Source organism: Oncorhynchus gorbuscha, linkage group LG02 (genome assembly GCF_021184085.1).
Source record: "Oncorhynchus gorbuscha isolate QuinsamMale2020 ecotype Even-year linkage group LG02, OgorEven_v1.0, whole genome shotgun sequence".
NCBI lineage: Eukaryota > Metazoa > Chordata > Actinopteri > Salmoniformes > Salmonidae > Oncorhynchus > Oncorhynchus gorbuscha.
This window is the reverse complement of record NC_060174.1, coordinates 27,567,164-27,594,807: the sequence shown is the minus strand read 5'-3', so window position 1 is coordinate 27,594,807 and position 27,644 is coordinate 27,567,164. Positions and strand designations below refer to the sequence as shown.

Genomic DNA, 27,644 nt, shown 5'->3' with positions numbered 1-27,644 from the left:
CCACCTGATTTAAAAACGTTTTTTTTTGATTGAGGAGCTCTTTTAATTTCCAAGTTACCCACAGTTTATCATTGAGGAAGATGTTGACTTTCTTTTTGGGAATAACGAGATCCTCACAGAAACAGATGTACTCCGAGACAGTATCCGCTGCCTCTTCCAGGTCGTCTGCGCTGTCCGTCAGGGTCACCCAGTCAGTGGACTCAAAACAGTCCTGGAGGATTTCAGTAGCTTCATAAGTGTCCCTGGAGTGTCCCTGAAGTAACATCGTTCAGGAGAATATGTGGGTCGCGTTAGGGTGTAGCAGCAAACCCGAAGTGTCAGTGGAGACGTGCAATGCTCCGACCAGGAGGCAGGGTTGTCTTCCCTAATCGTACATGGGTCTCGCTGTCATATTGGATGTGGGACTTGATCTCTAGAAACTTCCTGTATTATGCTACAGTACATGACCGAAAGTGTGTGGACACCTGCTCGTCGAACATCTCATTCCTTCTGTAGCTCAGTTGGTAGAGCATGGCGCTTGTAACGCCAGGGTAGTGGGTTCGATCCCCGGGACCACCCATACGTAGAATATATGCACACATGACTGTAAGTTGCTTTGGATAAAAGTGTCTGCTAAATGGCATATATTATTATTATTATTAAAATCATGGGCATTAATATGGAGTTGGTCCCCCTTTGCTGCTATAACAGCCTTCACTCTTCTGGGAAGGCTTTCCACTAGATGTTGGAACAATACTGCGGGGACTTGCTTCCATTCAGCCACAAGAGCATTAGTGAGGTCAGGCACTAATGTTGGGCGATTCGGCCTGGCTCGCAGTCAGCGTTCCATTTCATCCCAAAGGTGTTCAATTGGGTTGAGGTCAGGGCTCTGTGCAGGCCAGTCAAGTTCTTCCACACCGATCTTGACAAACCATTTCATGCTGAGACAGGATAGGGCCATCCCCAAACTGTTGCCACAATGTTGTTAGTACAGAATTGTGTATAATGTAAATGTATGCTGTAGCGTCAAGATTTCCCTTCACTTGAAGTGGCCTGGCCCGAACCATGAATATCAGGCCCAGACCATTATACCACCTCCACCAAACTTGACAGTTGTCACTATGCATTCGGGCAGGTAGCCTTATCCTGGCATCCACCAAATCCAGATTCGTCCTTCGGACTGCCAGATGGTGAAGCGTGATTCATCACTCCAGAGATCGCGTTCCCACTGCTCCAGTGTCAAATGGTGGCGAGTTTTACACCACTCCAGCCGACGCTTGGCATGGCGCATGGTGATCATAGGCTTGTGTCTGGCTGCTCGGCCATGGAAACCCATTTCAATGAGCTCCCGACGAACAGTTCTTGTGCTGACGTTGCTTCTGGAGGCAGCTTGGAACTCGGTAGTAAGTGTTGCAACCGAGGACAGACCATTTTTATGTGCTTCAGCACTCTGCTGTCCTGTTCTGTGAGCTTGTGTGGCCTACCACTTCACGGCTGAGCCTTTGTTGATCCTAGACATTTCCACTTCACAATAACAGCACTTACATTTGACCGAGGCAGCTGTAAGAGGGCAGAAATTTTACTTACAGACTTGTTGGAAAGGTGGCATCCTATGACGGTGCCACGTTGAATGTCTCTTAGCTCCTCAGTAAGGCCATTCTACTGCCAATGTTTGTCTATGGAGATTGCGTGTCTGTGTGCTCAATTTTATACACCTGTCAGCACCTGTCAGTGTTGCTGAAATAGTCGAATCCACTAATTTGAAGGGGTGCCACATAATTTTGTATATATAGTGTATGTAGTATATATTTTATGTTTTCCCACTGCAACCACCAACCACAGGAAGACTCAGGAGCCCGGTCTCAATGAGGGTAGACAGCCTGCTGCTGCCGCTCTGCTAATAATCACATTGGGGGAGTAGAGGATGTAGGGGGCCCATGTAGGTAAATGGGGGGCCCTGCCTTGGTTGGGTAACTGATCTAAATAAAATAAACTGCATAATAAAGGAATGCGACTGTTCAGTTGTGTGAGTCAGGGGATGGGCCCCGAGCAAAAAAAGACCAATACAAATTAAAACATTTTATATTACATTTTTTTATCCAACCACAGTAGCCCGCTCTCAATGTTCAAAGTACACCAGAGAGCATAATTTAGCCACAGGTTCAATAGTTTATAAAAAAATATTTAATTCAAGATTAAGTTTTATCACAAGCACATAGAGGTATCTGCCAAAATTAAGGAAACACCAACAAAGTGTATTAAAATTGTATTGCACCACCATGAGCTGGCAGAACAGCTTCAATGCGCCTTGGCATAGATTCTCCAAGTGGACCTAAACCATACCAGGAAATGCACCCCACACCATAACATACAGTGTTTCCTTTATTTTGCCAGTTGCCTGTATTTGGGAAGGCTGCAGTTTGGGCAGCATGAGTGCCAAATATAGGTTACAGATTTTATGCATTGTGGCCATAGACATACAATCCATACAAGGGTTTTTAAAACCTCTACCCTGGCAATTTGACTGTTAAACTCAAGGGTACACAAGCAATGTCTATGGATTATATTTCTATGGTTGGTTGCAGCTGTCGGTTTGCCTTTTGCAGATTTCAGAATACAATTGCAGGAAAAACATATAGTTTGGAAAACAAATGCATACTGCTGAAAAGAGAATAATCTGTCTGTAGAACCAATTTGTAGTTAACAGCGGCACTTCTTTTCAAAGTAGCTCATCTTGAGATAGGCTTTTGCCACAATGAGCGCATCACCGTCAGGAGCCTATAGCCCTATTTGCACAGGATTAGTTTTACTGGGGGAGATAGGATTATGTAATTATGTACACAAGCACAAATAACCACATCCGTAATTAAGTCCCGACCGAATCTGTCATGTCTATCATTTTTACATAGCAGGAGAGTAATAATTCCGACTAACCCCAAGGTCCTCTGATAATACATGTCCTGTGCGAATCGACATCCCTGTGTTTTGAGAGAAATGTCTGAGCTTGACAAGTGATGCTCATGGTTTGAGCATAAAAACAATAACTGATTAGATAAATTGATGCTTAAAATGAAGTGCTGCGCATAAACTATATGTGAAGGACCTACATGTACAGTGCATTTGGAAAGTATTCAGACCCCTTGACTTTATCCACATTTTGTTATGTTAAAGCCTTATTCTAAAATGGATTAAATCACTTTTCCCTCATCAATCAACACACATTACGCCATAATGACAAAGCGAAAACAGGTTTTTAGAAATGTTGACAAATTTATAAAAACACAACCGAAATAACTTATTTACATAAGTATTCAGACCCTTTCCTATAAGACTTGAAATTGAGCTCTGGTGCATGCTATTTCCATTAAATCATCCTTGAGCTGTTTCTGCAACTTGATTGGAGTCCACTTGTGGTAATTTCAATTGATTGGACATGATTTGGAAAGGTACGCAACTGTCTATATAAGGTCCCACAGTTGACAGTGCATGTCAGAGCAAAAACAAAGTCATGATGTTGAAGGAATTGTCCGTAGAGGTCCCCGACAGGATTGTGTCAGTTCACCTTCCAACAGGACAACAGAAGAATGAGAAAAAACTCCCCAAATTCAGGTGTTTCAAGCATCATTGTAGCATCATACCTGTACATAGCCCACCTATAATTTAGCCCAAACAACTACCTCTTTCCCAACTGTATTTTATTTATTTATTTATTTTGCTCCTTTGCACCCCATTATTTTTATTTCTACTTTGCACATTCTTCCATTGCAAAACTAACATTCCAGTGTTTTACCTGCTATATTGTATTTACTTTGCCACCATGGCCTTTTTTGCCTTTACCTCCCTTCTCACCTCATTTGCTCACATTGTATATAGACTTGTATATACTGTATTATTGACTGTATGCTTGTTTTACTCCATGTGTAACTCTGTGTCGTTGTATCTGTCGAACTGCTTTGCTTTATCTTGGCCAGGTCGCAATTGTAAATGAGAACTTGTTCTCAACTTGCCTAACTGGTTAAATAAAGGTGAAATAAATAAAAATAAATAAAAATCATACCCAAGAAGACTTAAGGCTGTAAGTGCTGCCAAAGGTGATTCAACAAAATACTGAGTAAAGGTTCTGAGTACTGTTGACTTTGCAGCTGAGCCGTTGTTGCTGCAAGACGTTTCCACTTCACAATAACAGCCCTTACAGTTGACCCGGGGCAGCACTAAGAGGGCAGAGAAAAGTTTGAACACACACTCATTTAAGGGTTTTTCTTTATTTTCACTATTTTCTACATTTTTGAATAATAGTGAAGACATCGAAATTATGAAATAACATATAGAATCATGTACAACCAGAAAAAGTGTTTAACAAATCAAAATATACAGTTGAAGTCGGAAGTTTTTTATACACCTTCGACAAATACATTTAAACTCAGTTTTTCAAAATTCCTGACATTTAATCCTAGTAAAACTTCCCTGTCATAGGTCAGTTAGGATCACTACTTTATTTTAAGAATGTGAAATGTCAGAATAATAGTAGAGAGAATGATTTATTTCAGCTTTTATTTCATTCATCACATTCCCAGTGGGTCAGCAGTTTACATACACTCACTTAGTATTTGGTAGCATTGCCTTTAAATTGTTTAACCTGGGTCATATATTTTGGGCAGCCTTCCACAAGCTTCCCACAATAAGTTGGGTGAATTTTGGCCCATTCCTCCTGACAGAGCTGGTATTCTTGGGTTCATTGTCCATTTGGAGAACCCATTTGAGACCAAGCTTTAACTTTCTGACTGATGCCTTGAGATGTTCCTTCAGTATATCCACATACTATTCCATTCCTCATGATTCTATTTTGTGAGGTGCACCAGTCCCTCCTGCAGAAAAGCACCCCACAACATGATGCTGCCACCACAATGCTTCACGTTTGGGATGGTGTTCTTCGGCTTGCAAACCTCCCCCTTTTTCCTTGAAACAACAATGGTCATCATGGCCAAACAGTTCTATTTTTGTTTCATCAGACCAGAGGACATTTCCCCAAAAAGTACGATCTTTGTCCCCATGTGCAGTTGCAAAACATAGTTTGGAGCAGTGGCTTCTTCCTTGCTGAACGGCCTTTCAGGTTATGTCGATATAGGACGCGTTTTACTGTGGATATAGATACTTTTGTACCTGTTTCCTCCAGCATCCTCACAAGGTCCTTTGCTGTTGTTCTGGGATTGATTTGCACTTTTCGCACCAAAGTACGGTCATCTCTAGGAGACAGAACGCGTCTCCTTCCTGAGCGATATGACGACTGCATGGTCCCATGGTGTTTATACTTGCGTACTATTGTTTATACAGATGAACGTGGTATTTTCAGGCATTTGGAAATTGCTCCCAAGGGTGAACCAGACTTCTGGAGGTCTACAATTTTTTTGTGAGATCTTGGCTGATTTTCCCATGATGTCAAGCAAAGAGTCACTGAGATTGAAGGACGTCCTTGAAATACATCCACAGGTACTCCAATTGACTCAAATGATGTCAATTAGCCTATCAGAAGCTTCTAAAGCCATGACATATTCTGCAATTGTCCAAGCTGTTTAAAGGCACAGTCAACTTAGTGTAAACTTCTGACCTACTGGAATTGTGATACAGTGAATTATAGGTGAAATTATCGGTCTGTAAACAATTGTTGGAAAAATTACTTGTGTCATGCACAAAGTAGATCTAACCGACTTGCAAAAACTATAGCGTGTTAACAAAACAAGTTGTGGAGTGGTTGAAAAACGAGTTAATGACTCCAACCTATGTGTATGTAAACCATCGATTTCAACTGTGTTTTAGATTTTAGATTGACAGCTTTGCACACTCTTGGCATTCTCTCATCCAGCATCACCTGGAAAGCTTTTTCAACAGTCTTGGAGTTCCCACATATCCTGAGAATTTGTTGGCTGTTTTTCCTTTAGGTTTTTTTGGAACCAAACATCTCACATTTGGGCTGATCAGACCCTAGGACAGATTTCCACGGTTATAATGTTCATTGCTCATGTTTCTTGGTCCAAGAAAGTTTCTTCTTATTATTGGTGTCCTTTAGTAGTATTTTCTTTTCAGCAATTTGACCATGAAGGCCTGATTCACGCATTCTCCTATGAACTGTTGATTTTGAGATGTGTCTGTTTCTTGAACTCTGTGAAGCATTTATTGGGCTGCAATTTCTGAGGTTCAGAACTCACCCTCTGCAGCAGAAGTACCTCTGGGTCTTCCTTTCCTGTGGCAGTTCTCATGAGAGCCATTTTCATCATACCACTTGTCACAGGCCGGCTCATAGCCTGTGGCAAAATTGAGGGGACGCGAACAACAGGTATAGGCCAATTTAAAAAAACGTTTTTATTGTAAACAAAACTATTAACTTTAAACTAAGAAAAAGGAATGATGAGGAATGATGTGTGGAAGTATCATAGTGTAAGGTGTATGCAATGTTCATGGATTTGTGAATCTGTGTGTGTGAATGACTGAGTGAAAACTATGCAAAACTACAAAAGAACAAACAAAACAGGTTCATACCTGGAGGAGCAGAGAGAGAGAGAGGTGATTAGTGACAGTTTAAATACTCTGATCCAAGGTGACTCGAATCACTACCGACCCTCCTCTGCCTGCAGGAGGAACCACCCCTGCAATGCAGAGGAGGAGCTGTGGCAACCCCCTCCTTAAAATGAGGGTCCCACCCTCAACCCAACTTACTCCAACATATTCAAAACAATTCAAATTTCCCCAAATACAAGTAGTAGTGGCCCCGTGTCCCCCAACTGACTGTCCACCCCTCAAACTCGGCAGCCCTGGTACCTGGGCAGCAATTTAAGAGGAATGAGGCGCAGACAGCCCGTAGGGGTCAGCAGAGAGAAGATACACTAGGTTAAAGGAGCACGGGACAGAGCATCAGCCATGATATTATCCTTACCACTAATGTTTCTAATATCAAGGTTGAATGGTTGCAAGAACAATGCAAGAACAAAGCACAACGCATCAGGCGCTGGTTGGGATTTTGCAGGGACCTCAGAAAAATAAGTGGGTTGTGGTCAGTGAACACAATTAAAGGGGTCAAACCAGAACCAACGTAGACCTCGAAGTGCTGTAAAGCTCAAATGAGACCTATTACAGAATAGTTTTTCTGATACTTATTACATTTCCGGGAGAAGAAACTGACTGGACACTCAACATTGTTATCATTCTGCTGGAGAAAAACAGCCCCAGCGCCGATTTGACTGGCATCTACCTGCAATTTGCGGCAGGGTAGCCTAGTGGTTAGAGCGTTGGTCTTTTAACCGGAAGGTTGCAAGTTCAAATCCCCGAGCTGACAAGGTACAAATCTGTTGTTCTGCCCCTGAACAGGCAGTTAACCCACTGTTCCTAGGCCGTCATTGAAAATAAGAATTTGTTCTTAACTGACTTGCCTGGGTAAATAAGTGTTTAAAAAAAATAATTGAAAGGTTTCCCAAAATTTGGTGCTGCCAATACAGGTGCCAAACACAAAAAACCTTAACTGCGTCAAATGCCTCTTGACACTGGGTGGACCAGATAAATTCAGCCTTGGCCTTCAACAGATCGGTCAGGGGGGACACTACTACTGAATAGTTTTTACAGAAAGCACGGTAGTACCCCGCCATTCCCAGGAAGAGCATCAGTTCTTTCTTTGTGGACGGCTGTGGGAACTGCTTCACAGCCTGGACCTTGGCTTCCACGGGACAGACAAAACCCTGACCAACAACCTTGCCTAGGTATGTGACTGTAGCTTTGGCAAACTCACATTTTGCCAAATTAATAGTCAACCTGGCCCACACCAGTCTTTCGAACAGGGCTTGCACTCTCCAAATATGCTCCTCCCAGGAGTCTGAGTAGATGACCAAATACACGGCACACCCTTCCAGACATGAGACCACCCAATTCATTAGCCTCTGGAAGGTGGCTGGAGCATTCCGCAAGCCAAAAGGCATCATTGTATAAGAGAACAAACCAGATGTAGTTATAAAGGCAGCAATCTCACAAGCTCTTTTGGTAAGGGGTACTTGCCAATATCCATTTAAAAGATCAAATTTGCTAACATACTTTGCTGACCCAACTTGATCAATACAGTCCTCCATCCTAGGAAGAGTGTAAAGGTATGCTTTAGTAACATTGTTAACCTTTCTATAATCAGTGCATGGTCTGAAAGTGGAATCAGACTTTTCGACCAAAAGACAGGGTGAAGCACAATTTGAACAACATGGCTCCGCAATACCATTGTCCAACATATACTGCACTTCTGTTTCCAGTTTCAATCTCTTCTCCCCAGATACACAATAAAATCTCTGTTTAATAGGCTTAGCATCTCTGATGTCTATATCATGCTCAATTAAGTGGGTTTGCGATGGAGTGTCAGAAAACAAAGCAGGGTAGTTTCTAATAAGAGCTACCAATTCATCACGTTTCTCAGTCTAAATTATCTACCAAAACCCCAAGGTTTTGCAAATACTGGGGGTTTTCCATCGACCTTGTAAGACCTCATCCGAAACCCTAACGTCCTCCTCTTCTCCCCCCTCCACCAAATTAAAGCCACAAGATACAGTGACTGGCGCAGCAGTCAACGCTGACCTCGCTGCTGGAGTGCCTTCAACTTTGCTTAGATCACAGGAGTGATCATTTTAACAGGTTCACATGGCATAATTTAGATGACTTCCTATGACTAGGGGTTTCAATAACATAGTTAAAATCGGACACTTTACGCAACACATTGAAAGGACCACAATATTTTGCCTGAAAAAGGTGAACTTACAAGAGGCAGAAGAGCAAGTACACGATCACCGGGACTAAACTCACAGCTAAAACGCAGCTCAGCCTGTCCGTCATATTTCAGTTTCATTTTCCGTTGAGAAGATTTTAGTTTTTCTTTTGGCAGTTCACCAGCCCTATACAACTTCAACCTAAAACCATTTACAAAGTCAATAAAGTTCTGATATGGTTCCTCAGGCAAACAACTATACTGCAACAGTGCTAAAGGCCCACACACCTTATGACCAAACACTAAGTCATTTGGGCTAAACCCTGTGCTTCCCTGCACTACTTCACGAGCAGCTAGTAACAGCCAAGGTAACCCCTCCTCCCAATCTGCAGACAGTTCTGTACAGTATGCACAAAGCAAGGATTTTAAAGTTTGATGAAAACGTTCCAAAGCTCCCTGGCTCTGGGCATAGAACGCAGTAGACTTGTTGTGTTTAACTTTAAGCTGATTGAGAACCTGAGCAAATAAATGGGAGGTAAAGTTAGACCCCAGATCTGACTGGATGATTTTGGAATCCCAAATGTTGAAATAAATTGAGTTAACGCTTTAACTACTGATTTTGAAGTTATGGTACGCAAGGAAAAAGCTGCCGGATATCTGGTTGCTTGACACATAACAGTTAATAAGTAGCTATGACCTGACTTCGACCTTGGTAAAGGCCCAACACAATCAATAAGATGCTCAAAAGGTTGCCCTATGGCTGGTATTGGATACAAAGGTGCTGGCTTTACAACCTGGTTTTGCTTGCTTGTGCGCTGACACGTATCACAGGTTTTAATAAACTGAGATACATCCCACTTTAAACGTGGCCAGAAAAAATAACGGAGTATGCAATCATAAGTTTTACGAACACCCATATGACCTGCCTCATCACCATATGAAGTTTGCAACACTTTATTTTGCAAAGTAGTAGGTACAACTATTTAAAAGACTGGTTCTCCTAGACCCTGATCATAGTGTGGAAGCCATTTCCTGACCAACAGCCCATCAAGAAGAAAATAACACTGAGCACTATTCCTCACCACTAAATCAGGAAAAACTTTATCAAACAGATCAGCCAAGTTAGTATTGGCCTTTTGCTCAGCCATCAATGAATCTCTAGAACTAGTCAACTGTTCTGTCTGGAGTTTGACTGGCAACTCAATACTTTCTGGCTTACTCTCAATCTCCTTACGAGAGGCTGCGCGGGTAACCGCACAAACTGGAAATATCTCAGGAGACATGCAGTTTTGATCCGGCGATTCCCTTGCAGGTGACACTGAAGGTTGCTTCTTACAGATGTTTAGTTTGCCATCTGCCCACACCTTACTACCTGCTAAGTCATTCCCCCAAATCATGTGGACTCCCTCTACTGGCAACTGGGGTCTAATCCCAACATCTACATCACCCTCTACCAGACCACATTTTAGGGTAACTTCATGTAAAGGACAAGAGAATGGAACTAATCCCATACCACATACCATTACACAACTGCCAGTATCAGACTCTTTAGAGAACGGCAAAACAGATTCCAGAATAAAATAATCTAAAGCTCCAGTGTCTCTTAAGATCTTGATTGAAACATTTTGTTTGCCATCTACCAGGGACACGACACCATCTGAAATAAAGGCTGAAAAATCACAGAGGGAAGACTGAGAATCAAAGTCAACGAGTGGCTGAAAAAGCTCACCCTGGTGGTCAGAGGCTGCAACAGGACTTGCCATCACAGCAGGTTTAACTTGACCTGACTTTTTTGATTTAAGCAGAGGACAATCTTTCTTCCAATGTCCTTCAACTAAACAGTAGCGACAGGTATTAGCATTAACTGGTGCTTTAAGTCCTCCAGACCCAAACTTCTGCTGAGGTCTTTGGAAAGAAGCCCCAGAAAAAGGTGACCTACTATTCCTAGGAGTAAAGTTATTTTTATGGTACATGTCACTGTTTGACTCAAAATGGCTTTTATGTGTTAGCCTGTACTCATCTGCAAGGATTGCTGCATCATTTGGAGACTTAACTTTACGTTCATTCATGTATGTAGCAACCTGGTCAGACACAAAATGTTTTAATTGTTCTAACACAATCAAATTAGACAGACCCTCAAAAGTACTAACTTCAGAAGCTGTACACCAACGATTAAATGCAGAAGTCAAATCACGAACAAACTCAGAATAGGTTTGTGAATCTAACTTTTTCCTGTAACGAAAACGTTGATGATATGCCTCTGGCACAAGCTCGTAGACCTTCAGAACTGCTGATTTAATTTTAGCAAAAACTTTACTGTCAGCTACACTCAGTGCTGTAAAAGCCTCACGTGCTTTACCTGTAAGTACACATTGCAACAACATAGTCATGTCCAAATCTGACCAAGCTCTAGCTTCCGCAATACGCTCAAATAAAGCAAAGTATGTGTCTGGATCTGACTTATCAAATTTAAGCAACAAACAAAGATTCTGTGAAACATCAAACTGTGGTAGTCCTTCTGGTCTATTAGCATTTCTCAATCACTCTCTCTCTAACTGCATTTGCAACAGCTCCCTTTGCTGCTCAAAAGTTAATGAAGGGCTAGATTGAAAACCTGCACCATCACTACTAGCAGACTGACCCCAAAAAACACCCATTTCTCTAAGACCCTGCTTTAATCTAGTTTTAACAGTCTCTTTAATTTGTTTAATCAATTTGATAATATTCAGCAATTTCAATTAACTGTTCCTTAGTACACAACTCTAAGGTTACCTCTGAAGGAGCTTGAACAAAACTACTCAAAATGGAAGACATTTTCCTCAACCAATACAACTTTTACAAGTGCTCAACAAATAAAAATGAACCCAGACTGACAGCAGGTGAGGTAAAGACAGGAGCCACACCCCACTATCCTCCAAAAACACTAACTAACTGGCCCTGGTCTTCATGCAGTCACATGTGGTGGGGTTTTATGCACACAAAACCAGTGGAGGTGCTCCCGAGCCGATGTAAGGGAAAAGGTAAAGGGATGCTCTAACTACGTTCACTGCCACCTAAAGCAAAAACACCACGAGGCTCCTATTGACACTCACTGATAAGTCTGAACATGAGAGGACTCCCACCTGAACAAAATCCAGAAAAACCCAGAGTGAATTGCTGACCAAATTTAGCTACCAAGCTAACTGAACCAAAAGAACACATGGCTCTCAATGCTCTCTCCAATATTGGCCCAACCAACACATCCCCTCAAACAAAACATTTGGAAATCTGAACTAAACTAACCCAAGTTAACCTGTTACTCCTACCCCCTACTTTTTTGAACATTCTGTTAAAAATTGCGCAACATTTCAGCGCCCTGCTACTCATGCCAGGAATATAGTATATGCATATGATTAGTATGTGTGGATAGAAAACACTGAGACGTTTATAAAACTGGTTAAATCACGGCTGTGACTATAACAGAACGTGCGTTTCATCGAAAAGTGCAGGAAAATCTGATCACTGAAAATGGGAAAATATATCCATGCTCCACTTCAACCCATTGTTAAACGTGATCCACATTAAATGGGGCCGAGGTTGCAATACCTACAGCTTCCACACGATGTCAACAGTCTTGTCATTTGCCTACGATTTGTTTCTTGGTCAAACAGACACAAGGCAGCGCAGTTCTTCCGGTCTCCGACCGGATATTTTGGTTGAGATTTACCCGGACATTATTTCCAGACGTACAGCTATAGAATATACATCGCCTCGTGATCAATTTGATCGCTTATTAACGTTTACTAATACCTAAAGCTGCATTACAAAAGTATTTTGAAGTGTTTTGTGAAAGTTTATCGTCAACTTTTTTAATTAAAAAAATGACGTTACGTTATAAAACGCTATTTTTTTCGTTGATCACACAGTCTTCATAGATCGATAACTAGGCTATATATGGACCGATTTAATCGAAAAAAAGACCCAATAGTGATGTTTATGGGACATCTAGGAGTGCCAACAAAGAAGATGGTCAAGGTAATGAATGTTTTATATTTTATTTGTGCGTTTTGTGTAGCGCCGACTATGCTAATTATTTTGATTACGTCCCCTGCGGGTCTTTTGGGGTGTTACATGCTATCAGATAATAGCTTCTCATGCTTTCGCCGAAAAGCATTTAAAAAATCTGACTTGTTTCCTGGATTCACAACGAGTGTAGCTTTAATTCAGTACCCTGCATGTGTATTTTAATGAACGTTTGAGTTTTAACGAGTGCTATTAGCATTTAGCGTAGCGCATTTGCATTTCCAGATGTCTAGATGGCACGCCTGCGTGTCAGGTAGGAGCAAGAGGTTAACTACAAAACAATAATCAAATAACCAAATTACAAACAAACAAACATATCAGTAATAAGACAAAGAAATCTAGACAAAACCTTAACCAACTATAACAAAATGTTAAAGTAAACTTGTTAAGGGAATTTTTTATCAATAATGACTAATTATGTATACATTTCAATCAGGACTGACTAATCAGAATACTATTATATTGCTGTATATGTATGAATTTTCTTTATGATCCTAGTACTGAATATAATGTGTGTAAATATAATCAAGAATTAGAACAATGACTGTCTGTTCCTAGTAGAAATGAATGAACTTATAGCCAGACTGGCTAGAATGCTTATCTACACAGGCAGACATTGGCTCTGTTCATAAATGATCTTAATAGGGAGAGACGATGTGGGAAAGCTTGAGAACCATACAGCCATTGTACTGGAGCGGAGATGAGACGGGCTACTACTAAAACTAATGACGTCATTTTCAGTTTATAACCTGTGGTAAAATGTATCATGGGCAGTACTCTCGAGAATAAACGCTGCTGGTTGACTTTTAAGACTGGTCTCTGTCCATTTTATACAAATAAGAGTCTTACAAATTCTTATGAATTGACAGAGTGTTTAATTTGAATTGGGTATTAAAACATAGAGGAATATAATTCCTGTAACAAAACTAAAATACTACAGTAATGTCATAATGGATGTCATAAGGTGAATGCACCAATTTGTAAGTCGCTCTGGATAAGAGCGTCTGCTAAATGACTTAAATGTAAATGTAATGTAAATGTAAGACTAAAGTACAATTAACTTTAACTTACAGATGAGCCCCCACTTGTCACAGGCCGGCTCATAGCCTGTGGCAAAAATGAGGGGACGCGAACAACAGGTATAGGCCAATTAAAAAACATTTCTTTATTTTAAACAAAACTATTAACTTTAAACTAAGAAAAAGGAATGAGGTGTGGAAGTATCATAATGTAAGGTGTATGTAAAGTGCATGGATGCGTGAATCTGTGTGTGTGTGTGTGAATGACTGAGTGAAAACTACAAAAGAACAAACAAAACAGGTTCATACCTGGAGGAGCGGAGAAAGAGAGGTGATTAGTGGCAGTTTAAATACTCTGATCCCAGGTGACTCTAATCACTAACGGCCCTCCTCTGCCTGCAGGAGGAACCGCCCCTGCAATGCAGAGGAGGAGTCGTGACACACTGGATGGAATTTGCAACTGCACTTCAAGAAATGTTAAAAGTTCTTGAAATGTCTTTAATTAATGATGGACTTTCATTTCTCGTTGCTTATTTAAGCTGTTCTTGCCATAATATGGACTTGGTATTTGACCAAATAGGGCTATCTTCAGTTTACCACCCCTACCTTGTCACAACACAACTGATTGGCTCAAACTTCTTTGGGCTAGGCGTGTCTCAAGCGACCCACCTCGACAACTGCCGGTGAAATTGCAGAGCGCCAAATTCAAATGACAGAAATCATAATATGAAACTTTCATACATAATTTAAAAGATAAACTTCTTGTTAATCCAGCCGCATTATCAGATTTCAAAAAGGTTTTACGGCAAAAGCACACTATGTGATTATCTGAGGACAGTGCCCCACATACAAAAGCATTAAAAACATTTTCCAACCAAACAGATTCCAACCTATTCATCCCAAGATGGCATAGCAGTCAGACGTCCTTTGTCCTCGTCTTGTCGTGTCCCGTATATAGCTTCTGGCTAGCTTCTGGCTAGCTTCTATTGTGGATTTCAGAGTTGAGGTAAATATATTTTTTTTAAATTGGTGAGACGGGTTGCAGGAGAGTGTTTTGAAGTTGAGTTATTAAAAATATATAAAAGATATGCGTAGAAAGGTGTAAATAAATATATATATATATATTTATTTACACCTTTCTACACCTTTCTTCACATATCTTTTATATATTTTTAATTTCCAAAAACTCAACTTCAAAACACTCTCCTGCAACCCGTCTCACCAATTTAAAAAAAATAATATTTACCTCAACTCTGAAATCCACAATAGAAGCTAGCCAGAAGCTAGCCAGAAGCTAACCAGAAGCTAGCCAGAAGCTAACCAGAAGCTAGTCAGAAGATAGCCAGAAGCTAGCCAGTTTACTGGAACATACCGGACCTATTTTTCTCTCCATATCCCCGGATGTCAACCGCAAGCTCTGGACATTTATACCTGGATCTCGCAGCTAGCTAGCTGCTATCCGTGTGACTATTGGCTTACGTCGATCCTGGAGCAAACATCAATTATTCCGGAGCTAGCCAGGTGAAGAGTTTCATCAGCCACTCCTGGGCTACAATCACCTATCCGGACTCGTTTTACTGCTAATGCGGAGCCCCACCGGTCCTTCACGACTGGACTACCGACGTTATCTGCCCGAGGGAGTTATCCAACTCGCCACTCCGTCGTGATGTTACCTGAACGCCCATCTGCGGCCCGCTAATCTTTAGCTGTCTATTCGGCTGCTATCTGAATAGGTCTATCGGACAATTTTTCTTGGGTCAATTTAACTATATCTATTTTGCCAATTGGATTGATCCCCTCTACCAAATCAAATCAAATCAAATGTATTTATATAGCCCTTCGTACATCAGCTGATATCTCAAAGTGCTGTACAGAAACCCAGCCTAAAACCCCAAACAGCAAGCAATACAGGTGTTGAAGCGCGTAAGCTAGGAAAAACTCCCTAGAAAGGCCAAAACCTAGGGAGAAACCTAGAAAGGAACAAGGCTATGAGCGGTGGCCAGTCCTCTTCTGGCTGTGCCGGATAAAGATTATAACAGAGCCAAGATGTTCAAATGTTCATAAATGGCAAGCATGGTCAAATAATAATAATCACAGGAGTTGTCGAGGGTGCAGCAAGTCAGCACCTCAGGAGTAAATGTCAGTTGGCTTTTCATAGCCGATCATTTAAAGTATCTCTACCACTCCTGCTGTCTCTAGAGAGTTGAAAACAGCAGGTCTGGGACAGGTAGCACGTCCCGTGAACAGGTCAGAATTCCATAGCCGCAGGCAGAACAGTTGAAACTGGAGCAGCACGGCCAGGTGGAGGCATGGTTCGAGGGCTCAGGTCCTCTGAGAGAGAGAAAGAAAGAGAGAAAGAGAGAATTAGAGAGAGCATACTTAAATTCACACAGGACACCGGATAAGACAGGAGAAGTACTCCAGATATAACAAACTGTCCCTAGCCCCCTGACGCATAAATACTGGAGGCTGAGACAGGAGGGGTCAGGAGACACTGTGGCCCCATCTGATGATACCCCCGGACAGGGCCAAAGAGGAAGGATATAACCCCACCCACTTTGCCAAAGCACAGCCTCCACACCACTAGAGGGATATCTTCAACCACCAACGTACCATCCTGAGACAAGGCAGAGTATTGCCCACAAAGATCTCCGCCACGGTGGGGGAGGGGGGCGCCAAGACCATTCCATAAAAATGTAACTCTATAGGAGAAAGCCCTGCCTGCAGCTGTTTGCTTAACAATTCTAGGGAAAATTAGGTCTGCGTCTTGTGACCCTAGCGTACGTGTAGGTATGTACGGCAGGACCAAATCAGAGAGATAGGTCGGAGCAAGCCCATGTAATGTTTTGTAGGTTAGCAGTAAAACCTTGAAATTAGCCCTCGCCTTGACAGGAAGCCAATGTAGGGAGGCTAGCACCGGAGTAATATGATCAAATTTTGGGGTTCTAGTCAGGATTCTAGCAGTCATATTTAGCACTAAATTAAGTTTATTTTGTGCTTTACCCGGGTAGCCAGAAAGTAGAACATTACAGTAGTCTAACCTACAAGGAACAAAAGCATAGATTAATTTTTCTGCATCATTTTTGGACAGAAAGTTACTGATTTTTGCAATATTACATAGATGGAAAAAAGCTGTCCTTGAAACAGTCTTGATATATTTGTCAAAAGAGAAATCAGGGTCCAGAGTAACGCCGAGGTCTTTCACAATTTTATTTAAGACGACTGTACAACCATTAAGATTAATTGTCAGATTCAACAGAAGATCTCTTTGTTTCTTGGGACCCTAGAACAAGCATCTCTTTTTTGTCCAAGTTTAAAAGTAGAATGTTTGCAGCCATCCACTTCCTTATGTCTGAAGCACAGGCTTCTAGCAAGGGCAATTTTGGGTCTTCACCATGTTTCATTGAAATGTACATCTGTGTGTCATCCGCATAGCAATGAAAGTTAACATGATGGGGTAACCACACGGATCCCCACTAATCTACTGACGGAAATGCACGAGGTGGGTAAAAACAGACCTCCATCCTATGCTAGCTTGCTACCGATGGCCCGGCTAGCTGTCTGAATTGCCGATACCCCAACCAACCTCACTGCTCACTGGACCTTTATGATCACTCGACTGAGCATGACTCTCCTTAATGTCAATATGCCTTGTCCATTGCTGTTCTGGTTAGTGTTTATTGGGTTTTTTCACAGTAGAGCCTCTAGCCCTGCTCACTATACCTTATCCAACCTTTCAGTTCCACCACCCACACATGCAATGACATCACCTGGTTTCTAGAGACAATAGCTCTCTAATCATCACTCAGTACCTAGGTTTACCTCCACTGTATTCACATCCGACCATACCTCTGTGTGTACATTATACCTTGAAACTATTTTATCGCCCCCAGAAACCTCCTTTTACTCTCAATTCCAGACATTCTAGATGACCAATTCTCATAGCTTTTAGCCATACCCCTATCCTACTCCTCCTCTGTTCCTCTGGTGATGTAGAGGTTAATCCAGGCCCTGCAGTGCCTAGCTCCACTCCTATTCCCCAGGCGCTCTCTTTTGATGACTTCTGTAGCCATAATAGCCATGGTTTCATGCATGTTAACATTTGAAGCCTCCTCCCTAAGTTTGTTTTATTCACTGCTTTAGCACACTCTGCCAACCGGGATGTTCTAGCCGTGTCTGAATCCTGGCTTAGGAAGACCACCAAAAATTCTAAAATTTACATCTCTAACTAAGATAGGAAACACTGTCACCACCGATAAATCCACTATAATTGATAATTTCAATAAGCATTTTTCTACGGCTGGCCATGCTTTCCACCTGGCTACCCCTACCCCGGTCAACAGAACTGCACCCCCTACAGCAACTCGCCCAAGCCTACCCCATTTACCCTTCTCCAAAATCCAGTCAGCTGATGTTCTGAAAGAGCTGCAAAATCTGCACCCCTACAAATCAGCCGGGCTAGACAATCTGGACACTTTCTTTCTAAATTTATCTCCCGAAATTGTTACCACCCCTATTATTAGCCTGTTCAACCTCTCTTTCGTGTCTGAGATTCCCAAAGATTGGAAAGCAGCTACGGTCATCAAAGGGGGAGACACTCTAGACCCAAACTGCCACAGACCTATATCTATCCTACCCTGACTTTCTAAGGTCTTAGAAAGCCAAGTCAACAAACAGATTACTGACCATTTCGAATCCCACCATACCTTCTCCACAATGCAATCTGGTTTCAGAGCTGGTCATGGGTGCACCTCAGCCACGCTCAAGGTCCTAAATGATATCTTAACCGCTATCGATAAGAAACAATATTGTTCAGCCGTATTCATTGACCTGGCCAAGGCTGGCGACTCTGTCAATCACCACATCCTCATCGGCAGACTCGACAGCCTTGGTTTCTCAAATTATTGCCTCGCCTGGTTCACCAACTACTTCTCTGATAGAGTGCAGTGTGTCAAATCAGAGGGTCTGTTGACCGGGCCTCTGTCAGTCTCTATGGGGGTGTTACAGGGTTCAATTCTTGGACCGACTCTCTTCTCTGTATACATCAATGATGTCGCTCTTGCTGCTGGTGAGTCTCTGATCCACCTTTACGCAGACGACGCCATTCTGTATACTTCTGGCCCTTCTTTGGACCCTGTGTTAACAAACCTTCATGCGGGCTTCAATGCCATACAACTCTCCTTCCGTGGCCTCCAATTGATCTTAAATACAAGTAAAACTAAATGCATGCTCTTCAACCGATCGCTGCCTGCACCTGCCCGCCTGTCCAACATCACTACTCTGGACAGCTCTGACATAGAATATGTGGACAACTACAAATACCTAGGTGTCTGGTTAGACTGTAAACTCTCCTTCCAGACTCACATCAAACATCTTGGCTTCCTATTTCGCAATAAAGCATCCTTCACTCATGCTGCCAAACATACCCTTGTAAAACTGGCCATCCTACCAATCCTCGACTACGGCGATGTCATTTACAAAATTGCCTCCAATACCCTACTCAATAAATTGGATGCAGTCCATTACAGTGCCATCCGTTTTGTCACCAAAGCCCCATTTACTACCCACCACTACGACCTGTATGCTTTCGTTGGCTGGCCGTCGCTTCATACTCGTCGCCAAACCCACTGGTTCCAGGTCATCTACAAGACCCTGCTAGGTAAAGTCCCCCCTTATCTTAGCTCGCTGGTCACCATAGCAGCACCCACCTGTAGCACACGCTCCAGCAGGTATATCTCTCTGGTCACCCCCAAAACCAATTCTTCCTTTGGCTGCCTCTCCTTCCAGTTCTCTGCTGCCAATGATTGGAACGAACTACAAAAATCTCTGAAACTGGAAACACTTATCTCCCTCACTTGCTTTAAGCACCAGCTGTCAGAGCAGCTCACAGATTATTCCACCTGTACATAGCCCATCTATAATTTAGCCCAAACAACTACATCTTTCCTGACTGTATTTATTTATTTATTTACTTTGCTCCTTTGCACCCCAATATTTATATCTCTACTTTGCACATTCTTCCACTGCAAATCAACCATTCCAGTGTTTTACTTGCTATATTGTATTTACTTCGCCACCTTGGCCTTTTTTGCCTTTACTTCCCTTATCTCACCTCACTTGCTCACATTATATATATACTTATTTTTCTACTGTATTATTGACTGTGTGTTTGTTTTACTCCATGTGTAACTCTGTGTTGTTGTATGTGTCAAACTGCTTTGCTTTATCTCGGCCAGGTCACAATTGTAAATGAGAACTTGTTCTCAACTTGCCTACCTGGTTTACTTGTTATGGCTGCTGCAATCCCCCTATCGGGATAAGTGTCATCAACAACCGTTGAATAGCATAGCGCTATTATTACTACAAATATTTATATTCATGAAATCACAAGTGCAATATAGGAAAACACAGCTTAGCCTTTTGTTAATCCACCTGTTGTGTCCGATTTAGAAATTATGCTTTACAGCGAAAGCAATCAAAGCGTTTGTGTAAGTTTATTGATCGCTCAACAAAACATTAAGTACACTTAGCATCAGGAAGCTTGGTCATGAAAATCAGAAAAGCAATTAAATGAATCGTTTACCTTTGATGATTTTCGGATGTTTTCACTCACGAGACTCCCAGTTACACAACAAATGTTCCTTTTGTTCCATAAAGACTATTTCTATATCCAAAATACCTCAGTTTGTTTGTCACGTTATGTTCAGAAATCCACAGGAAAGAGGGGTCACGACAATGCAGACAAAAATTCCAAATATTTTCCATAATGTCCACAGAAACATGTCAAACGTTTTTTTTATAATCAATCCTCAGGTTGTTCTTAAAATATATAATCGATAATTTATCAACTGCAAATGTTCTGTTATACTCACAGACATAATTCAAACAGTTTTGGAAACTTTAGAGTGTTTTCTATCCAAACCTAATAATAATATGCATATATTAGCAACTGAGACTGAGGAGCTGGCCGTTTACAATGGGCACCTTTTCATCCAAACTACTCAATACTACCCCTGCAGCAATAAAAAGTTAAAATGTTTTTTTTTGCAAAAGTCAGAAATAGCGATAAAATAAATCCCTTACCTTTGAAGATCTTCATCTGGTTGCAATCACAGGGGTCCCTAATTACATCCCAAAGAAGTAAGTTTATTTGGCACGCTTCTTTCAATAATCCACCGGTTTCCTCTCATTGAAAATGCATACAAAATTAATCCCAAACATTACCAATAAACTTGGTCCAAACATGTCAAACAACATTCCTAATCAATCCTTAGGTACCCTATTATGAAAATTAACTATACAATTTAAGACTCAAAATATATTCAATACCGTAGATAAATAACCAAGTGCACTGGAGCACGTCACAATCAATTTCCAACCAAGCAGATGAATCACGGAAGTCAGAAATAGCCATAAAATATATCGCTTTCCTTTGAAGATCTTCACATTTTTGCAATCCTATATATCCCAGTTACACAATGAATGGTCGTTTTGTTCAATAAAGTCCTTCTTTATATATCTCTAAAATGTATTTGTCACATTTGATTCGGAAAAACACCTGTTCCAACTCGCCCAACATGCCTATAAAGGAATCTAAAAAGTAACCTGTAAACTTGGTCCAAACATTTCAAACAACATTTCTAATCCAATCTCAGGTATCCTATGTAAATAATCAATCAAATTTATGACGGAATAAACTGTTTCCAATACCGGGAAAAAAACAACGAGGAGCGCGCATTCATTCATGCTCACCAAAATACTAGTGACACTTAGAAAGAATATGACTACTTCTTCATTAAAAAAATAAAAAACATCTAACAATTTTTAAAGACTGTTGACATCTAGTGGAAGCCATAGGAACTGCAATCTGGGACCAAGTAATTTGGCTTTCCCATAGAAAATTATTGGAAAGTCGAATGACCTCAAAAAATAATTTTCCTGGATGGATTGTCCTCGGGATTTCGCCAGCCAAATCAGTTCTGTTATACTCACAGACATTATTTTAACAGTTTTAGAAACGTTAGAGTGTTTTCTATCCAATACTACCATGCATATCCTAGCTTCTGGGCCTGAGTAACAGGCAGTTGACTTTGGGCACCTCAGTCATCCAACCTTCCGAATACTGAAGGAATGAAATTCCATAAATGTACTTTTAACAAGGCACACCTGTTAATTTAAATGTATTCCAGGTTACTGCCTCATGAAGCTGGTTGAGAGAATGCCAATAGTGTACAAAGCTGTCATCAAGGCAAAGGCTGACTACTTTGAAGGTCATATATAAAACATATTTTGATTTGTTTGACACTTATTTAGTTACGACATTATTCCATATGTGTTACTTCATAATTGTGATGTCTTCGCTACTAGTCTACGATGTAGAAAAACCATGGAATGAGTAGGTGTCCAAACTTTTGAGTGGTACAGTATATGTACGGTATAAGTGAATTAAAATGGGTGACTATGTACAAAAAGCTCTGTAATATCTTAACGGTTCACCCAATATGCATTGAAATACCGTCAAATTAAAGCCGACAGTCTGAACTTTAACCTCATAGTCATTGTGTCATTTCATTGCTGGAGTATGGAGTCAAAATAACCAAAACTGTATGACTGTCCCAGTACTTTTAGAACTGACTGTATATATGCCATTTATCAGATACTTTTACCCAAAGGGACTTACTAAAGTGAGTTCCTACATTTCAATATGGGTGGCCCCAGCAGGAATTTAACCTATGATCCAGGCATTGCTAGCTCCATAGTCTACCAACTGAGCCACACAGGACCACATAGGTAATGTATAAACTATACAATATGTTGTTTTAATGCCACCCCTCCCTCTGTGTGTTCAAAGGAGATCCTTGGCCTTGGACAGATCCAGCACTACAGATCAAAGAGAGCCCTGTTCGCCCCCCGCATGCATGTCAGTGAGAACATGGAGCCCCCATTCCCGAAAGTCATTGGCACGGTAAGCCTCACCTGTCCGTCCCACCTCGGACACCTTCTGATACACTAATAGGCGGATTGCGGTGGGTTTACCACCATATTTAGTGTTATTCACAATCTCGCAATGTGAATAGTGGCCGGGGAATTTAATGCAGGGAAACTCAAATCCATTCTACCTAATCTCTACCAGCATGTTAAATGTTTAACCAGAGGGAAAACATTCTAGACCAGCTTTGCTCCACAAACAGAGACGCGTACAAAGCTCTCACTCACCCTCCATTTGGCAAATCTGACCGTGATTCTGTCTTCCGGATTCCTGCTTACAAGATAAACTAAAGCAAAAAGCACCAGTGACTCGGTCAATAAGAAAGTGGTCAGATGAAGCAGATGCTAAGCAACAGGACTGTTTTTCTAGCACAGACTGGAATATGTTCCGGGATTCTTCCGATGGCATTGAGGAGTACACCATATCAGTCACTGGCTTCATCAATAAGTGCATGGATGACGTCGTCCCCACAGTGACATTACGTACATACCCCAACCAGAAGCCATGGATAACAGGCAACATCTGCACTGAGCTAAAGTGTAGAGCTGCCGCTTTCAAGGAGCGGGACTCTAACCTGGAAGCTTATGAGAAATCCCACTCTACCCTCCGACGAAACATCAAACAGGCTAAGCGTCAATACAGGAATAAGATTGAATGGTACTACACTGGCTCTGACTCTTGGCGGATGTGGCAGGGCTTAAAAACTATTACAGACTACAAAGGGAAGCAAGGCCACGAGCTTCCCAGTGACACGAACCTACCATACGAGCTAAATTACTTCTATGCTCGCTTCGAGGCAAGAAACACTGAAGCATGAGAGCACCAGCTGTTTTGGACGACTGTGTTATCACGCTCTCCATAGCCGATGTGAGTAAGACCTTTAAACAGGTCAACATTCACAAGGCCACAGGGCCAGATGGATTACCAGGACGTGTTCTCCGAGCATGCGCTGACGAACTGGCAAGTGTCTTCACTGACATTTTCAACCTCTCCCTGGCTGAATCTGTAATACCAACATGTTTCAAGCAGACCACCATAGTCCCTGTGCCCAAGAACACTAAGGTAACCTCCCTAAAGGACTACTGACCCGTAACACTCATGTCTGTAGCCAATAAGTGCTTTGAAAGGCTGGTCATTGCTCACATCAACACCAATATCCCCAAAAAATGAATTGTTGGTTAAGGGCTTGTAAGTAAGCATTTCACTATGCATGTGACAAATACAATTTGATTTGATTAGAATAACAAGAATAATTAGCATTTAAGCAGAATAAACAATTACCCCTCACAAATAAAACTGTGTGTTTGAATTTGATATTTTAGTCCTATTTTTCTTTCTCAAAACTACCCAATCCGTTTTGGATGACAGTCAAAACAAATATATGACTCGATGAATATAACTTGATATATTCCTTTTTAATAAAAAGGCTAGATCCTTGACATCCTTCTCTGGTTATGTTACCAAGGGTTGATAAAAAAACACATTTAGTCAGCACCATGCTCAAGTGCTTTGATTGATTTTTCGGAATACATTGGTGGCTAGGTCATTTGATCAGAGTTGTTTGGCGTTAATGTGTGTACAAGTAATTCAGCTTAGATGAGATAGAATGAGGGCCCATTTTACTGCTGTTCCATTTAGGAACTCAGACGTACAGGTTCAAGCCTACAGACCATCTGTAAAAACAGGAATAGATTTAATATGTTTATGTGGAACAGCTATTGGACTTTTCAGAGGTTATACCTTCCATAATTGAGTCCTCACAGCCTCATTTGCAGAAGGAACACTAAGACATGAAGCAATGTATTTTCAGGACTGTGTGTGTGTGTGTGTGTGTGTGTGTGTGTGTGTGTGTGTGTGTGTGTGTGTGTGTGTGTGTGTGTGTGTGTGTGTGTGTGTGTGTGTGTGTGTGTGTGTGTGTGTGTGTGTGTGTGTGTGTGTGTGTGTGTGTGTGTGTGTGTACGTGTGTACGTGTGTGTGTAACGTGTGTGTAACGTGTGTGTAACGTGTGTGTAACGTGTGTGTTTGTGTCTGTGCGTGTCTGCGACCGAGAGAGAGAGCTTTGCAGATGAGACTAAAGAATCAACCACTTCTCAGAACACCCAGAAAGAGAGTCTGAAAAAGAAACCTTAAAAGAGAGACATCACAAAGCTGAGCCCTGCACATAATAGATAATTGCAGACTGGAGAGTTCTTCTGAAGCTAAGTTCTCTCTATTCCCCCTCTGTCCTGTGGTATCTGGGGAACTTTGGGTCCCTGAGGGGTCTGTGGAGGATTCATAGTATAGCCTTCCTCCCTCCCCCTGTGGCTCTCAGTGGTGCGTAAGCACCAAGGCAAAGTGTCATGCCCCCAATGTGAGAGAAAGAGACAGGGAGCGTGAGGGAGATCTACAGTCAGCAGATTAATTTAGCTTACAGGAGTTCTATAGGTGTTTTGGACAAACTGTTAATTTATATTAGTTGAAAAGAAAACATACAGCTTGGAATTGTTTTCTTCAGGCACTTACTGATTAAATACTGTAGATACAGACACACCGTATCCTTTCTTTTCTGTCCGTACAAGATTCATTTCAGTGTTACAAGGATCATGTAATATACTGTATGTCATGCATCAGTGATGTGCCTCCACTGATGGCAGAACGAGACGAGGGTTGACATGCTCCTGATTTGGAGTAGTCATCGCTCCATAGAGAGATTATGTTACAATCTTATGAAGAAGCTCAGTAAGACTGTGCTGGGAATGTTCCCACTACCAAGCCTTTCTCTATCTCGTTCTCCCTCTCTCTTTCCCTGCACTCTCTTCTCACCATAGTTATGCTTTTTTATCTGATGGCAGCTATACATTGGAAAACAGGCACTATTTATTTTCAAAATGGATACAGCTTCTCCTCCTTATCCTCCTCACCACCATCATGGTAGCCATTGGTTTCCCATGTGTTGCCCCTATGAGGGTGAGCCTGGGAAAGGGAATGGATTTGATATAGGGTCTATCATATGTTCTCCCCCTGGCGTTCCAGGACTACTGTAGCTATTTCATATCAGGAGAACCTGAATAGCATATGTTCATAGTATTGTTCCTGTATTGTGCAAGGAACATTCATTAATATCTTATATTCTGAGAACATGGCAAACATGTTCTGTGTGTGTTTGGTGGGACGTTGATGGAATATTCTCCTGCAACGTCCCATGAAACATGCCTAAAACATTGATATTATATATTCTGAGAACATGGTAACCGCGTTCTGGGTATGGTCTGTTTGACCTTAAAATATTAAGGGAACTCTAGCATGCTGACCACACCGCTCGCATTGGCGTGCTCGAGCGTTGCAAAATAAATATACACATACATGTTATTCAATCATTGCACCCACACTGCTCGAGGGCCTCAGCGAGCGTCTGCTTGGCCAGGCAATAAAATAGAAATAGGTTCTATTTGTGATGTTCAACGTGCTGCAAGTCCGGCCTCTCCCATCTCCTCATTGGTTTTTAGGAGCATATGTGTTCTCATCACTGGTGTTTAGGAGCATGATTGAAAGGTGAGCTGATGTCCACACTCCAGTCGGTTGTAGTAATGCACCGTAAAGTCGGTTTCCAACCGCCACATAAAGTCCAAAGAAGTAAAACAGCAGCCTGAGGAAGGGGGAGAGATGACGAGAAAGGAATTTGGTTTGCCGTTTTACCTGTGGATTGTCAAAGTAGAGGACCTTGTGCATTTCAGGTAAAATAACCCAATGTTTACATCCCAGGACATATTGGCTAGCAACAGCAAGCTAGCTAGCTAAATTGCCATAAATGTTTAATGCTTTTCGACCTGTCCCCAAATTAATATAATTGGTTCAGAGTTTGTTTTGATATTTCTGTTATGCAGGTGGTGAGTGAGGACCCAAAAGCGATATAACAGAAACAGAGTCTTTTAATGTCCAAACAGGGAAAACATAATTCCTCAATCATTACAGGGGCAGTCCCAACAGGGAAAACACAAATCCTCTAGCTTAACAGGAGAGTCCCCCTTCTAGTTGTTGAGGAGAGTTGCAGGGCTAGCGGCAACAGACTGCAGGTCCCTTCGGGTAGGCGCGGGCCGTAGAGGATAGAGACACCTGCTCACACGCAGTATCTGAAGACGAGGCAGAATACAACAGGACGGAACAAGAGCAAAGCAAACAAGAATCCGACAAGGACAGAAGCAGAAACAGAGAGAGAGAAATAGAGACCTAATCAGAGGGCAAAATAGGGGACAGGTGTGAGAGAGTAAACGAGGTCGTTAGGAGAATGAGGAACAGCTGGAAGCAGGAACGGAACGATAGAGAGAGAGAGGGATAAAGAGAGAGAAAGAAACCTAATATGACCAGCAGGGGGAAACGAAGAGAAGAGAAAGCACAGGGACAAGACATGACAATACAATACATGACGGTACCCCCCCAATCACCGAGCGCCTCCTGGCGCACTCGAGGAGGAAACCTGGCGGCAACGGAGGAAATCATCGATCAGCGAACAGTCCAGCACGTCCCGAGATGGAACCCAACTCCTCTCCTCAGGACCGTACCGGGAAACGATGAAGAGGGAATCTTAGTGCAATTATTATTATAAAAATGAGACACGGGTAGAGAACTGTAAGAGTTTGAGCAATCAGAACCAAACAGGCCAGGAGAGTAACAACTTGGGACAGACTGAGACACAGCAAGGCTAAGACCAGGAACAGGAGAGAGGCGGTGGCTGAGGACAGACTGAGACACAGCAAGGGCAGGAGAGATGCGGTGGCTGGGGACAGACTGAGACACAGCAAGGGCAGGAGAGATGCGGTGGCTGGGGACAGACTGAGACACAGCAAGGCCAGGAGCAGGACTAGGAGAGATGCAGTGGCTGGGGACAGACTTA

At 42.0% G+C, this 27,644-nt stretch overlaps 1 protein-coding gene across 4 annotated transcripts in view; it reads left to right on the top strand.

Moving 5' to 3' along the window:
- Window positions 1-27,644, top strand: part of LOC124000216 (cadherin-13-like) — a 701,352-nt gene that overhangs the window by 264,748 nt on the left and 408,960 nt on the right. For 3 of the 4 annotated variants that reach the window (XM_046306439.1, XM_046306433.1, XM_046306457.1), the window contains exon 4: window positions 22,637-22,750. The exons of the other annotated variant lie outside the window; for it this stretch is intronic. In XM_046306439.1, the coding sequence (XP_046162395.1) occupies window positions 22,637-22,750 (114 nt within the window). The remainder of the gene's footprint in view (window positions 1-22,636; window positions 22,751-27,644) is intronic. 4 annotated transcript variants of the gene reach the window in all.